Raw genomic sequence first — 15,359 nt, 5'->3', positions numbered from 1 at the left:
TGACATCACCGAAAGTAGGGCAAAACAACCCCCGCGGATACAAAGGTCATTGTCAAAATGGCCCAAAACTAGTGAACAGACAAAAATTAAAGCCATACCTTGTCAACAAACTGACAAAACTGAGAAATGTGCCTGGACAACGAAGGATGGATCAAAAACCAAACTAATCAGAGGGCAGGGAAAACACCAAATGAATGGACCGCATTGTTGACCAGGACGCTGAAATGAAAGAAGCCTGAAGCCGAAGAAACACCGTGCTTTGAGAGATAGTCAGCGATAGTGTTTTGTTCTCGATAGATATGGGAAAACGAAATACGGGTGAAAGACTCCCTCAGATGCAGATTCTACTGAATCTAGTGGAATAAAGAACGAACATTCATGGAGGAGCCACGGTTAACCCAATCTATGATAGAATGTTCTCGATGGCAAACCAAGAAGTGAACAACAGGACTCGCCAAAGGGCAAGCACCTCTGCCTTGCAACTATGACTAGAGCCCCCCGACCAATAGAAGTGAAAAGCTTTGTGGCAATCGATCACAATGAACGCCCCACAACCACATGTGCCCCTAGTGGATGCACTGTCAAAAAACCAACAGGGGGAGGAGAAGTCTCTCTCCAAGAGAGATGGTACTATGCAATGTGCTCTGGGTTCCCAAGGACCCGCTTCCTGAAAAAGTTCAAGATCTTGAAAACGGTAAAATGTATATTAGGGGGCACATTTTCAAAGATATACCTTTTTCTACAAACCCAGACACCCCATAGAAAGTAAAGCAGGAGAGATCTACCTATTGTCAGATGAGAGCTCCAATCATTTAGCGAGGCTATGATAGAAGTGTTGATTTATGTAGCATCGAATGTGCTCTTGCCTTGAGATTTTGCGGAGAGGCTAAGATACATGCATTCTCCAATACCCAAAAGTCGTTTGGGAAAATTCCACCCAGAGATGGTTTAATTAAAATAATTAAGTTTTTTAAATGGTTCCCTAAGTCCAAACTTAGGAAATCTGGTTAATTAAAGGGTATTAATTTAATCAGGCGTGAATCTTCTAGAAGAGGACAAGGATCAACTACCTATTAATCTTAGCTGTTAATTATGTTTTAATCTTGGCTGTTGGAGCTCCAACGAGAGATTATAAGAAGGAGCTTGATGGGCACTTGGAGAACACATCGAATGAGAGATCAGAGATCGAATTTCTCAAGAGTAGTAGCGTTGAGTTGCTAGAGTGAGATCAAGTAATCTTCTTGCAATGAGGGGTGGGGATAGTAGTACGAAGGAGAGTTTTTCCAGATCCGAAGAGTGCAAGGAAGAGAAGGCATAGATCAGTTCAGAGAGGCAACGTAGTGCCACGTAGAGGCGATGCAGAGCTTCAGAGGGAGTTCGAAATTCAACTAGGAGAGTCGAGATCTAGTGCTAGAAGCCGAGGTGTGAGATCAGAGTGCCAAAAGGGCGAATTTCCAGACAGCAGGAGATCAGAAGAGGAGGTGACATAGAGCCCAGCATGTGTGACGCAAAGCTGCATAGGATTGACGCAAAAGTTGTGCAGAGGTAGCGTGGGACCAACCAGCCTATCCCTGATCAGTGTCGGATCTCTCGAATCAATGTGAGATTTTTCTCACTAACTCTTTGCCAGTTTTTCTTTGTATCGGATAGCCAGTTTGGGCATCCAATGATTTGTACTCAGAAACTACTACATAATAATAAAACCCTCAGCTACTGCACCGGTTTTCTCGAGTTGGGTTTTTCCGGGGACATTGTCCAAAAACAACTGTGTAGATGTGTGTGTGTGTTTATTTCTCTCTTGTGTCGTATTTAGTTTCTGCAGTATTTATTTTGTGTAGGCTGCAGTGTATGTATTTCGATATTTGTTGTAGAAAACTGCAAGTAATTTGTTCAAGTAATTAACAAATAGGAGAAATATCATCAGTTTGCTGCAGTAGGAATCAGGTAACCGATTTTTCACATGGTATCAGAGCATAGATCGTGAGTAGGAGAGCTCAGAGTAGAAAGGAAAAAGGAGGTTCGAAATCCTGCCTTGGCAGCAATTCGAAACCCTAGAGGCAACGTAGTCCTTGGGCCAAGGAGGTCGAAGTTTTGAGTGAGATCGATTTCTCTTAGTGAGTCGACAGAGAAATTTGATTCTCTAGATCAATGTTGCACGAAGTGGGGATGCGGAAGTGTCATTTCCCAAAAATCTAGGAAGCAAAGCTTCTCAGAAGCGTCTACTATATATATATATATATATATATATATATATATATATATATTTATATATAAAAAAAACATGCAAAATACTAAATTAGTTGTAGAAGACATGAAAACATGCATATCTTTACATAAATCAAGATAGATATGGCATCCATTGTACATCAATGATTAATTATTCCAGCATCAACCATCTACAATCTAGGTTCCTCTTCTCTTGTCTAGCCTTTGCCTCTACTTCAATTCGGGATTTTAGTCAACATTGCCTAATTTTGATCAAACAACTTAATCCAAGCCTTATAATATGGTAGAGAAAGCTTAACATGCCTATTCAATGATTTTGACTTGAGTGAAGGGTATATAATTGTTAAGACCATGACAAAGGAGTTCAACAATCAATAACACCAATGGTGGGGTACATATAGGGCTTGGTGCTCTTGATTAAATGCCCATAACATGCCCTCATACATGATATAATCCAATGAAATGCCACAATCCCATTGATCCTGAAAATTGTTAAGTCTGCTGAATTTTGAATGGGATATGAAACTCTATTTTCTCCATATGAAGTCTGATGAGGTTGGAACCATTCTCAAACATCCCGAGTCATTTCATGGTAATGTTAAATATTTAAGTAAAAGTGACATTCTCCTTTATCTTTCATTTAAGAATTTAACATTACCATTAGGGAGCATTTAGAAAGTGTTTAGGGAGCATCAAGGCCCACCTTGGGAGTATTTGGAAAGTGTAGTTCCTCACATAACAGTTAGAAATTTCCAAAAAAAAAAGGCCCCACGGAACCATGTGAACCATCCTTTTTCTCTCAGATCTGCTTGTGAGCCGCGATGGATACACGCTCGAACCTCCACAGATTCGCATCGGATCCTTTCCAGATCCGCGGATTTGGTAGTAGGAACCGTGGATCGGCACCCCACGGATCCAATTTTCTAGGAATCGCCAAAAAAAGGCGGAACCACAAATCCAATTTTTCGATTCGCGATTCCGCCGAAGGATCGGTGGCAGATCCATATGGTGCAACACTACTCTAGATTGAAGCTTTCCAGAGGCAGAAGGGAGCAGCGTAGTTTCCTTGCAAAGAAGATTTTTAGCTGGAACACAGTTATTTTGCAGCAGTTGCTAGCAGAATAGCGTCAGAAGGAGAGAATAGCACATACTGAGGGAATTTCTTCCTTAGAGGACTTCTAGCCAAGAAGTTTGAATTTTCCAAGCAGAGCAGCAGTAGTTGTGTGCGGGATTTCTCTCTCCAGAAGGGAGTGCGAATAGCTAGGAAACAACTACATAGAGGAGAAGAGGGAGTAGTTCGACTTTTTCAAAAGAGATGGCATCAACTAGGTTGAGAGATCAAGATCAATTGGATGGAGCCTCCAACTATGTGATCTGGAAGGCTAGGATCTCTTATCTTCTAGATGAGCATGATCTCAAAACTTATGTCGATAGTGTGGTAGTTGTACCTGTCGATGCAAATCCGCTCAAGAAGAACAAGGCTAAGATGGCGAAGAGGATCATTCTCGAAGGGGTTCGAGATCATGTAGTATCCCATATAGTCGGCAAGGATACTGCCCGACAGATGTAGAAAGCCTTAGTTAGGCTATACGAAGGATCTTTCGAGCAACGGAAGATTTACTTATAGGAGAAGCTAAGATGCACAAGGATGTAGAAAGGGGAGCGTGTAGACCCCTTCCTTATGAGGTTTCAGGATTTTCGGGACTAGCTAGCTTTAGTAGGGTCAACGCCCCAACAGGCGTAATTTAGTAAAGGCCACCATCAATGGCAGTAGCAGCAGTGGGGTGAAACGGGTGAAGGAAGAGGAGGATGTGGCCCTTGCATAAAAGGGGAAACAAGAGCAGCGCAAAAGAAAGGAGGATATTTTGAAGATCAAGTGCTTCAGGTGTGGCAAGTTAGGCCACTACAACACTCAATGCCCTCTCAGAAAGAACTAGAAGGACAAGGAGGAGAATTAGGATCAGCAAGTTACATCCACTGAGATTGACAGATTGTCCTCCAAACTGAAGGAAGAGTTTGCCATGATTGTTGATATGCCTCCACGAGTGAGGTGGGGCGAACTAGAATTGTAGCCCCAGAGAGCTACAGGATGGGAAGGATCCTTGAGGAGTCCACCTCTTGTATCAAGACCTTGCTATGGGAGCCCAAAGTTAGCAGTAGCAGGATGGACTAGTGGCAGTTGGTGCAGTCATGTGCCAGAGTGACAGATGCAGTAGCTAGTAGCAAGCTGAGACTAAGCAACGCAAAGCAGAGTTGGTAGCAGTGCAGTTGGCACAGAGCAGAGTTAGCAACAGCACAGAGACTAACAACAGTTAGGACTCAGGTGACAGAGGCATCATACTGATCACAATTGATTTAGTATTTTGGATGCTTTTCAATCGCAGTTATAGTGGCAGCAGATGGAGAGAGGGTTGCAATGCAGAGGTAGTAGTTGACAATAGTTCAGCATGGTTAGTAGGAGCACAAATGCAGCTCATATCAAAGTTGCACAGTAGTTGGTGGGCAATAAAGCCAGACATTATTAGCATAGCAGGAGATTATTGGTTTGGGGTAGCATCGGATGTGCTCGAAGCCTCAAATTTTGTAGGGAGGCTTGGGCACAGGTATTCTGAAGAACCTAGAAGGTGTTTTGGGAAATTCCACCCAAAAGTGATTTTATTAAAATAATTAATATTTTTAACGAGGACCCTAATTCTAAGCTTAGGAAAATTAAAATATTAATGGGTGTTAATCTAATCAGGGGTGAAACTTCTAGAAAAAGACGGAGATCAAGTCAAAACGATTTAAGCATTTGATTAAGATGTAATTTAGGTCGTTGGTTGTCCAACATGAAGAAATAAGAAGGGGCTTGAGGGTCATTTGGAAAACACAAAGAGAGATCAAGAAATCGATTTTTTGAAGTGAGAAGTTCTCAGGAGGAAAAATCGATTGACGATATCTCTTGCAGCAGAGGGGCAAGGATAGCTTCCGGAGAGAAAGTGATTTTCTTAGCTGGAGAATCATCAGTAGACAGAGAGGCAGATAGTGATCCAATAGCCTTAACGCAGGGCCAGAAGGGCCACGCAGAAGCAGCAGAGAGGGAGAGAGAGAAGGTCGAAAATCAGAGCAAAGAGTCAGTTTAAAAGCGAGGGTGTGAGATAGGGAGGTTGAGAGCAGTGAATCAGGGCTACTGATCGATTCCCCAGTTGGGTGACGTTGTGCCTGAGAGGGTTGAGCTGGGACAGTGTAGAGCTTGCCAAGGGCACCTCATCTAGCAGCAGGAACAGTTGGGACTTTTTCTCAGTTATTGTGTGAGGGAAACTCACAAAGCTGTTGCCAGTGTTTCTCTCTGTAATTGAATAACCCTGTGAGATATTCAGTGATGTATTCAGATATTGCTACTACTTAATAATAATAAACCCTCAAAATTGCTACATCGATTTTCCCGCATTGGGTTTTTCCGGGGACTATTGGCCAAAAATAACGGTGTCGTATGTGTTTCTATTTTCCTTGCTTAGTTTCTATGTTTCAGAGTCATACTTAATTGGTGTAGGCTGCTTCAGTAATTTACTTCAATGTTTCAAGAAGAAATTTGAAATAAGCTTGTAATGTAATTTACAATCTAGGTGAAGTAGATTCAGTTAGTTGCAATAGGATTCCTAAGATTGTTAGATCTAGGAATTTTCACAGAGATGGTGCAGAGACAAAGTGATGCTTCAACAGGTTGCAACTCTAGAGCACATTCCTTACTAAGAGGGAGTGTTGATTTATGTAGCATCAAATGTGCTCTTGCCTCGAGATTTGGCAGAGAAGCTAAGACACATGCATTTTCCAATACCCAGAAATCATTTGGGAAAATTCCACCAAAAGATGGTTTAATTAAAATAATTAACTTTTTTAAATGGTTCCCTAAGTCTAAACTTAGGAAATCTGGTTAATTAAAGGGTATTAATTAAATCAGGTGTGAATCTTCTAGAAGAAGACAAGGATCAACTCTTTGTTAATCTTAGTCATTGATTATGTTTTAATCTTGGCCGTTGGAGCTCCAACAAGAGATTATAAGAAGGAGCTTGATAGGTACTTGGAGAACACATATCGAATGAGAGATCAGAGATAGAATTTCTCAAGAGTAGCAACGTTGAGTTGCTGGAGTGAGATCGAGTGATCTCCTTGTAGTGAGGGGCAGGGATAGTAGTCTGGAGGAGAGTTTTTCCAGATCCGAAGGGTGCAAGGCAGAGAAGGCATAGAGCAATTCAGAGAGGCAATGAAGAGCTTCAAAGGGAGTTCGAAATTCAGCTGGGAGAGTTGAGATCTAGTGCTAGAGGCCGGGGTGTGAGACTAGAGGGCCAGAGGGTCAAATTTCCAAACAGCAGAAGAGGAGTTGACGCAAAGCCCACCAAGTGTGATGCAGAGCTGCATAGGATTGATGCAGAAGCTACGCAACGGCAGCGTGGGGCCAGCCAGCCTGTTCCTGATTAGTGTCGGATCTCCCAAATCGGTGTGAGATTTTTCTCACTAACTCTCTGCTAGTTTTTCTCTGTATCAGATAGCCATTTTGGGCATCCAACGATTTGTACTCATAAACTACAGCATAATAATAAAACCCTCAGTTGTTGCACTGGTTTTCCCGAGTTGGGTTTCTCTGGGGACATTGTCCAAAAACAACTGTTTAGATGTGTGTGTGTTTATTTCTCTCCTATGTTGCATTTAGTTTCCACAATACTTATTTTGTGTATGCTGTAGTGTATGTATTTCAATAATCGTTGTAGAAAACTGCAAGTAATTTGTTCAAGTAATTAACAAATAGGAGAAATATCGTCAGTTTGCTGCAGTAGGAATCAGGTAACCGTTTTTTCACAAGAAAACTATCCACCTCCGAATCTGTATCAAGGACATTTGTGATCCCCTCTCACACAACATTCACGAAAGGGCAGAGAAGAAAGAGGTGTTTAACCTCCTCCAGAGCCAATCCACAAAGAGGACAGAAGCGCAGACGTTGAACACGTCTCTTAATGAGGTTCTCCTAGGTAAGGATGCAATTGTGGGTGACTAACCAGATAAAACATTTAATTTTTAGCAGCACCTCCCACTTCCACATAGAAGCCATCCACCTTGCATAAGGCTCAGCATGAAAACAAGACGTGATGTAAGAATAGGCAACTGTAACAGAGATGTCACCATCAGAACCCAAATCTGCCCTGGCCAGCTTATCAGGTCTGTCTGAAAGGGAGAACCCTGCATTGACCAGTTAAAGACGGAAAATTGACCATCTGTTTGCCAGCTCGTCAGGAATACCCAAAATCTGTGAAGAGGGCCACAAGGGAGAAGACAGAGGATTGCAGCGGCCCATTCCAATGTGTGATAAAGTATAAATCTCCTGCTCATTCAGGCTCGAATGTTGGGAACAAGCAGATTATGCCCTTCAGTCATTCTTTTGATGGCATCCAGGCCAATGAAGACCTTGTCACCTCTGCCCACCTACCAGGAAAGGCTACTGCAAAACCAAGGTCTGACTTTCATGAGGCTTCAACAAATATAGGTTGCATTCTTTTTAACAAGGGCTCCGGAGGATACCCAATCTTCAGATTTGAGCTATGGAGATATTTATTCCGAATGATTGCTTACGAGTGTCCGGATCCAAAGAACACTCTCCATAAACTCTTGATGAGGAAGGCTTGGTTAAATCATTTTGTATCTCTCATGCCCCATCCACCAGTGGAGATCGGCTTGGACAACGATGCTAAAGAGGACAAATGATATCTTTTTTTTCCCACAGGCCCCATTCCAAAGGAAGTTAGAAAAGATAGCATTGACCATGTTAATGACAGCCAATGGGAGATGGCACAAATGCAGCCAATAAAATGAGATTCCCTGTAGGGTGGCTTTGATCATTATCAGACATCCACCAAGGGTGAGCCACTTGTGGTCCCAGCAAGTAATTTTCTTTTGTATTTTGTCAACCAACCACTGCCAATCCCCCAACACATATTTGCTAGGTTTTAATGTAAAACCCAGGTACTTAAAGCCGACAACCAGAGACCTGATCGATACACCAAAAAGTGCCACAAACTGGAGAACCTCCTCCTTGTCTACCCTGATGGAGATGATCTCTGATTTGTCATTGTTCATAGAGAGCCCAGAAGCATTCTTGAATTTGGAGAGGATGTGAATGCCTTGCCATTCAGATAATTTGCACTCACCAGCTCGTGGCAATGTTTTTTGATACCCTGCAGCCATTGATAGTGCCCCTGTCCTTTGCCTGCCTCAAACTTCTAAATGCATCTATGACCATAATGAAGAGGAGGGGAGAAATAGAACACCCTTGGCGCAGATCCCTGGATATCTTTAAAAAACCAGTCGACTGACCATTAATAAATACAGCCATATTCGTTGTTGAAACACATGCCCTAATCCAATTGATGTGATGGCGGTCAAAGCCTGTCTTATGGAGTATCAGTCTGAGAAAATCCCACTCGACACGGTTATAAGCTTTCATAAGATCAATTTTCATCAAACATGCATTCAGGTTACGTGATTTAATAGAGTGGATGCTTTCCTGTATGATTGCCACAGCATCCTGAATGTGCTGATCAGGGAGAAAGCCAAACTGCTTTGGTGTGATATGATCTGAAATGATCCTCTAAATTCTATTTGCGATTAATTTAGAAATCATTTTGTAGATAGTGTTACATAAAGAAATTGGTCTATAGTCAGAGAGATATAGAATTTGCTTTTTTGGGAATCAGGGTGAAAAAGGTAGAGTTAATGGCACCTGCGATGTGAAATCATTTTGTAGACAGTGTTACATAAAGAATTTGGTCTATAGTCGGAGATATAGAATTTGGTTTTTTGGGAATCAGGATGAGAAAGGTAGAGTTAATGGCACCGGAGATGTGACCTGAAATACGAGACTCCTCCGCCATCTCCAGATAGTCTGCGCCCATGATGTCAAAGAAGAACAAGAAAAGTTCCACTGGCCATCCATCTGGACCCGGGCTTTTATCATTCGCCAACTCTTTCAAAGTCGCTTGTAATGCATCCGGAGAGATAGGCCTATCCATCATCTCCAGCCCTCTTTCATTTACCATCTGGTGGAACAAGTTGGCCAAATCTATTTGATCAATAATATTTGTTACTTCTGAAACCCTGTATTGGGACTTGAAATTATTATCGGCCTCATTCTGAATGTCACGTTTTGATGTAAGAATCTTATTGTCCCTTCCTATAATATACCAAATGGAATCTATACTCTTCCGTTTGGAGGCCACCCTATTAAAGAAATGGGTGTTCTTTTCACCATCTCTGATCCAGCACATTCTACTTTTAAGTCTCCTTTCATCTGACTATTTTTTCAGAATATTGTTCATCTTCTCCATAAGATTGAGGATTTCCTTCTTAGAGCTATCGGAAAAGAAACCGGGCATCTCTTGTGGTTCATTTACCACTAAATAGCTAGCAAAAGGCTGCTGAGGTGGTAGTGGTGGCTGATACCTTGTTGCCACGAGGTCTAGATCTGCTTAGTGAGGCTTTGAACTAGGCTCGTTAGATTTTGCAGTAACAGTCCCCAAAGGTCTAGACTGTAGGAAGGAGACTAGACGGGTGATGACCTAGAGGTGAATGGCTAGGAAGTCATCTTTTGCATCTGTTTTAATACAATAAAGAGAGTTGTGTGGAAACTAATTATTCCTGAACAATTGTGTAGTCTTTATCTGAATGTGCAGTAAAACTTTGTAGATTAGAGATCAAAATCAATGAATAGTACATATCTAATATGAATAGTCCTGATGATTATGGAAAATCATGAGCTGGAACTTTTGTATTGATTGGAAATATGCCCCTATGCATGCTAAAAGGAAATCTAATTCTAAGTAGAGGAATAAAAATAAGATAACAATGAATTGAGTCATTTGAATTTATAGATGACATCATCAGAGAACTTGATATAGAAAGAGAACGGGCTTCGTTTTCTTTGTTTCTTATCTGCATGCAATATGCTTAGATATATATGCATGTTATGAATCCTAATTAACAACTAATTGACTAGTGTCAACCCAAGGAGACAATCTAACATGCTAATAATTAAAACTTCGCCTCATCTAGCTTGCAAACAAGCATACAATATATATTTGAGGTCTAACCATACCTCAAGAAATTCTGTGATTTGCAAACAACTTGATGTTTATTTTGCTTTGGTCAAGGTTGCTTTGCATGACTATGTTGACTCCAGATCTGGGTTCTAGGGCTGTCTTTCTTGAACATCCTCGCCAATGCCCACTCATTGTCATGCCATTTTTATGGAGATATCTCTGTTAATATGCTTTGTTATCTTTCTTACTAATATTTTGTATATATTAGTGTTTCTGACGATGTAATTTGGCATGAAAGTACGAAGTTATGACAACTCCCTTGTTTCTCTGCCATTGGTCTCGATTACCATTATGTGTATTATGAACTGGGGTGCACAGTTTTAACTGCATGTCTTTACTTCAGATTCATAAATTATGACAACCTCTCGATCAGTGTATTCATCAGGTATGTGTACATTGTACCATATATAAGTGAACCACTGTATCTATTGTTACCAAGTCGGGTGTCATGCAAGTATCTTAGATTATAAAGGAAGATTTATACATAGCTAAACCTAGGATTTCAGCCTAAAATCAAAGGAAGCTGACATAATTTTATCCTAGCAGGATTTAACCATTGGAAAACATCATACAGATAAACAGATATACAAACTTCTTTAATAACATGCTGTGCAATTAGTGTACAAATGGAAGACCATGCACCTTCATGGCTAAGATTAGCTTCGACTAATTGTACTCAATTTTTTAACTTAGAATGAATTACTATTGCTTGCACTCTGTTATTTGAATTTCTGAGCATAGAGGTAACATACTAAACTTGTTCAAAGCTGATAATTAATGCCCAAAACAGACACCAAAGTGGCTTACCCAAGTTTTTTTATTTGGCATCTTTGGTGGGGACTGATAACCTCCGTTGATCACTCAGCCAAACCAACCTTCCTCGCTCATATGTTGTAGTCTTTAATGCTAATGGAGATGGTGACGTTTGCTAGAGAGAATGAGATTCAGTAATGGCAAGGATATACACATCTATATATCCTTTTCTATCCTTGATTCCTCATTATAAGCCCTGGGTGCATTTATTTATTTATGTATTTGTTACTGTAGTCAGCGTCAGTCCCTCTTTAGATGTGTCATTGAATGTTTGGTTGGTTTGATTTGTCTACACAAAATTTATTTGAATTCTCGTCCTGAACTAATACTGAGTTTCCTAAGGTGGGTTCAACTTCCCTCCGTAACAGGTTTGATAACTTATTTTAGATCTTTGTCTTTTAATGTGCAGGGAAACTTTAGGAATTCTGATCTGTAAAACAGGATGCATTTGAGGTTTAGGAGAACATCAATATTTAGGAGAGAATATGAACATAGTTCACAAAATCAATATCCACTTTAACTGGGACGCTGCCACTAAAAATCTTATTTAAGGATTTCGAGAACTGTAGTATATAAATCTCTTGCATTTAGTTTAAGTGGGAGAGTATCTTGCCTGTCTTCATGCCTTTATTTGTAATGACATAGAAATCTCTTGGTTTTTTGGCTTTTAGTACCAGTAATCATTATGCGAATTACACATAAAGGCAAAAGGATTATAGATGTAGCCTTGTATGCGAAGAAAAATATTGAGAGGCAATACTGATGGTTCATCTGATATGTTTGTGCTATACTGGCGAGTGTTAGAAAACTAAAGTTTATTGGAGAAGTTTGATTAAGGCCAACAGTTATAGGTGGTGTGGGAAAATTACACTTGTTTTCTTAGTTTGATTTTTGTGCATATAGATGGTTCATGTATAAAGGCTAGGAGAAGTCTAACACGAATTTCAACTTGCACAGGTCTTTCTTGATTTCAGAATCCAGGTGCCTGAAGAGAGGAAGAGTTTGCCAGGTCATCTGCACGTGAATTGGAACAATATAGAATCTTGAAAATAAATATGTTCTTGCCCCTGGAAAGGGCCTAAACCACTTCTAACAATGCTATCCTGATGTTTGGGAATATGCCTAGGCTGGTGAAGTGCAAAGGGGTCAAGAGAGTTGAAGGCCGTTTGGGCATTTGTTCTAGATTATGGCAGGGGACAAGTACATGTTTGTTGTGTACTGCTAGAAAAATATATCACCTTTAAAATAAAAGCTGGGTTTATGAAATGAGTCCCTTGTGGCTTGAGATGTTTTGGGCACCGGTACAAAAAAATGCATATCAGCCGTAGGTGAAATACTTTGGCAGTAGTCGGAACAAATTTGATTATTTGTCGAGATGTTTTTGTGGAAAACGATTGGAGGGGTACTTCACGTTGTAATGCGTTTCATTTGAACTTTTATTAGAATATTATTCAAAATTAGGTTGCTTTTAAAACCTTTCTTGCATTTCCTTCTACTTTCTCTATTGTGACTTAATTTTCCTACGGCACTGATTCATATATTTGAATATTAAGTTGGTCCATGTACCTACCAGTCATCAACAAATGTCCTTTCAAGTATTCCCTTGAGCTTTCTCGATTTTGGATATTGACATGAATTTCTGAAGCTATTAATAATTCAACTGTTTTAGCTTGATGTTGAGACGATTATCAGTATCCTATCCAGTTGATCGTTCATGACAGTGGTGGCTGATATGGAGTAATTCTTGTAGAAAATTTCACTGATAAAAATTGAGATTGGTTCAGTTAGCCATGCCAAACTATAGAATGACACCTGTAATGTATTTAATTACCCCAAATAGGCATAGTTGGCCAAAATATAATCTCGGCCACATCTATAATGTGTATAGTTAATGTAAATATACATGGTTATTAAGAGTCACAAGTAACGAATATTCATTATCTTTATGACACTTCACATATTTAAAGTTTAAACTAGTATACTCACATTAAAAATATTAATGTGGTTGATATAGCTGAAGGTTTCATAAATATTAATCAAAAAAACTATTGTAACAAGAAGAATGTTTTGCTAAATAAAATTTCTATGTTTTGCTAAATAAAATTTCTTTATATATAAATAAATATTATAAATAATAATGAGGAGCTTATCATGGAGGAACTTATTAGAATTGGAATAATCGCAAATCCCTAGGAAATTGGTAGGTAGGGATCCAAGTGGCAAGAATCTAATATTTTAAATTTATTAAAAGTAATGGACCATTCTGCTAAATAAATATTTGTATATAAATATAAATGAATGTTATAAATAATAATGATGAACTTATTAGAATTGGAATAATCTCAAATCCCTAAGAAATTGGTGGGCGGGAGCCACCGAATCTTTTTTTTTTTAATTTATTAAAAGTCAATGCAACTTAACAAACTCTTTAATACACTACAGCTGTTGATAAGCATATGTTAAGCATATTCCCTTGAGAATCAATCTAGGCCCTCAATTAAAAAAAGAAAATAAAAAATCAACAAAGCTTCATCCACCTTAAGTTGAAATAAAAAGCCTTTGGCAATACCTTGCACTGAACACTATAAACACCCCTTCTGTTACCGAATTTACATTATTATTTATATTTGATCTCGATACATTATATTTGTGGCTTCATCCACCTTAAGTTGAAATAAAAAGCTTTTGGCAATACCTTGCACTCTCTGAACACTATAAACACCCCTTCTGTTACCAAATTTACATTATTATTTATATTTGATCTCGATACATTATATTTGTGGCTTCTCGTACTTTTAAGATGAATGCTTGATTTGTAACCCATATGGTTTATAACAATTGGTATCACAGTGAATATGCATCTTGTTGGTGTATGGTGGATCTCCCTTTTTATATGACAACAAAACTTCCTTTGTGAAGATGTATGCCTTTGAAATAATTGTTGACTAGAATATTAGTCTCGTTTTACGACAACAAAACTTCCTTTGAGAAGATGTATGCCTTTGAAATAATTATTGAATAGAATATTAATCTCTTTTCACTCCTACATTGTATTGAATGTATCTTTTTAACCTCATTCACCTAATTTTCTGATCATTTGGTTAACATTAATAAAATGATCTTTGTTAATCTCAAAAATTCTGTAACAGTAATAAAATGATCTTTGTTGGTCTCAAGAATTCTATAACAAAATAATACAAAAAATTCATACCAAAATATATTAATTTTTCTAGCTATGCTTGTAACTTCTCTATCAAGAATATCCACTTTATTAATCCAACCACCATTGTACGCATCAACATCTCACCAAACTTCATTATAATGGCAATATATATATTAAAATATCACTGGAAGGTTTAGCCTGGTCACGGGCTTAAGAACTTTAAGCAATGAAGGAAGAACATGTATAGATAAGGGCACGTTCGGATAGGAAATTGCCACTGGAGGTAGGAGCCATCGAAAGAAAAATGTTGCATGTCGTTTACCTCAACTAATAGTTAAGGAATAAAATTTCCATGAACTTTACTTTTATTCAAAGAAATATGTTTGATTTTAAATATAGACACTGTAATTAAAAAAATTAAACCAAGCATTCATGTAAGGTTGGAGGCAGGTCATGGAGGGACAAGTTTGTTAACCGAACTCGTACATCAGTGGCATATTTCAAAACACGCACTTGAGTCCCATGTTTTAAGTAGAAAATATTATAACCTATATTTATATTAAGATTTTAAAACTTTTATATTGATCACAAGAATTCAACCGACTTCATGTTTCATGTGAAAAAACACTATAACCTAAATGTGTATTGAGTTTTTAAAACTCATTAAATTATAATTTTAGGGTAGGGGTTTTAAAGCACATTAAATTATCATTTTAGGGTTAAGGCAGTGATCCATGAAGAATTCAACCAACTACATATTTTAGGTAAAAAAACGTTATAACTTATGTGTATTAAGTTTTTAAAACCCTTATATTAAATGTAAATTTGGGACCAGGTTTGTGATCCATGAAGAATTCAACTATTTGCATGTTTCAGGGAAAAAGCACTAAAACTTATGTGTATTGAGTTTTTAAAATCTTTATATTAAATTATACTTTTAGGGTCAAGGCTGTGATCCACAAAAAAAATCAACCATTGTTAGACTTGCAGAAGTACAAAAATATGTTTGACTTGGCATAGTATTGAGTTTG

At 38.7% G+C, this 15,359-nt stretch overlaps 1 protein-coding gene across 2 annotated transcripts in view; it reads left to right on the top strand.

The window, feature by feature from the left end:
• EMB1135 (RING/FYVE/PHD zinc finger superfamily protein) overlaps positions 1-12,650 on the top strand; it is a 418,560-nt gene extending 405,910 nt beyond the window's left edge. The window contains exon 34 of one of the 2 annotated variants that reach the window (XR_016247843.1): positions 12,123-12,221. Coding sequence is in view for 1 of the 2 variants with exons in the window: in XM_089378057.1 (XP_089234183.1) it covers positions 12,123-12,133 (11 nt within the window). In the remaining variant the exon portion in view is untranslated. Of the gene's footprint in view, positions 1-12,122 lie in introns of both variants that reach the window. The other variant, XM_089378057.1, reaches the window with a different exon arrangement.
• The last annotated feature ends 2,709 nt before the right edge of the window (positions 12,651-15,359 follow it).

The sequence above is a fragment of the Pinus tabuliformis genome, chromosome J (genome assembly GCF_031772625.1).
Source record: "Pinus tabuliformis cultivar Carrire ecotype Pingquan chromosome J, CPIR1, whole genome shotgun sequence".
NCBI lineage: Eukaryota > Viridiplantae > Streptophyta > Pinopsida > Pinales > Pinaceae > Pinus > Pinus tabuliformis.
Note: the sequence above shows the minus strand (reverse complement) of the source record. Positions and strands in the feature narration are given on the sequence as shown.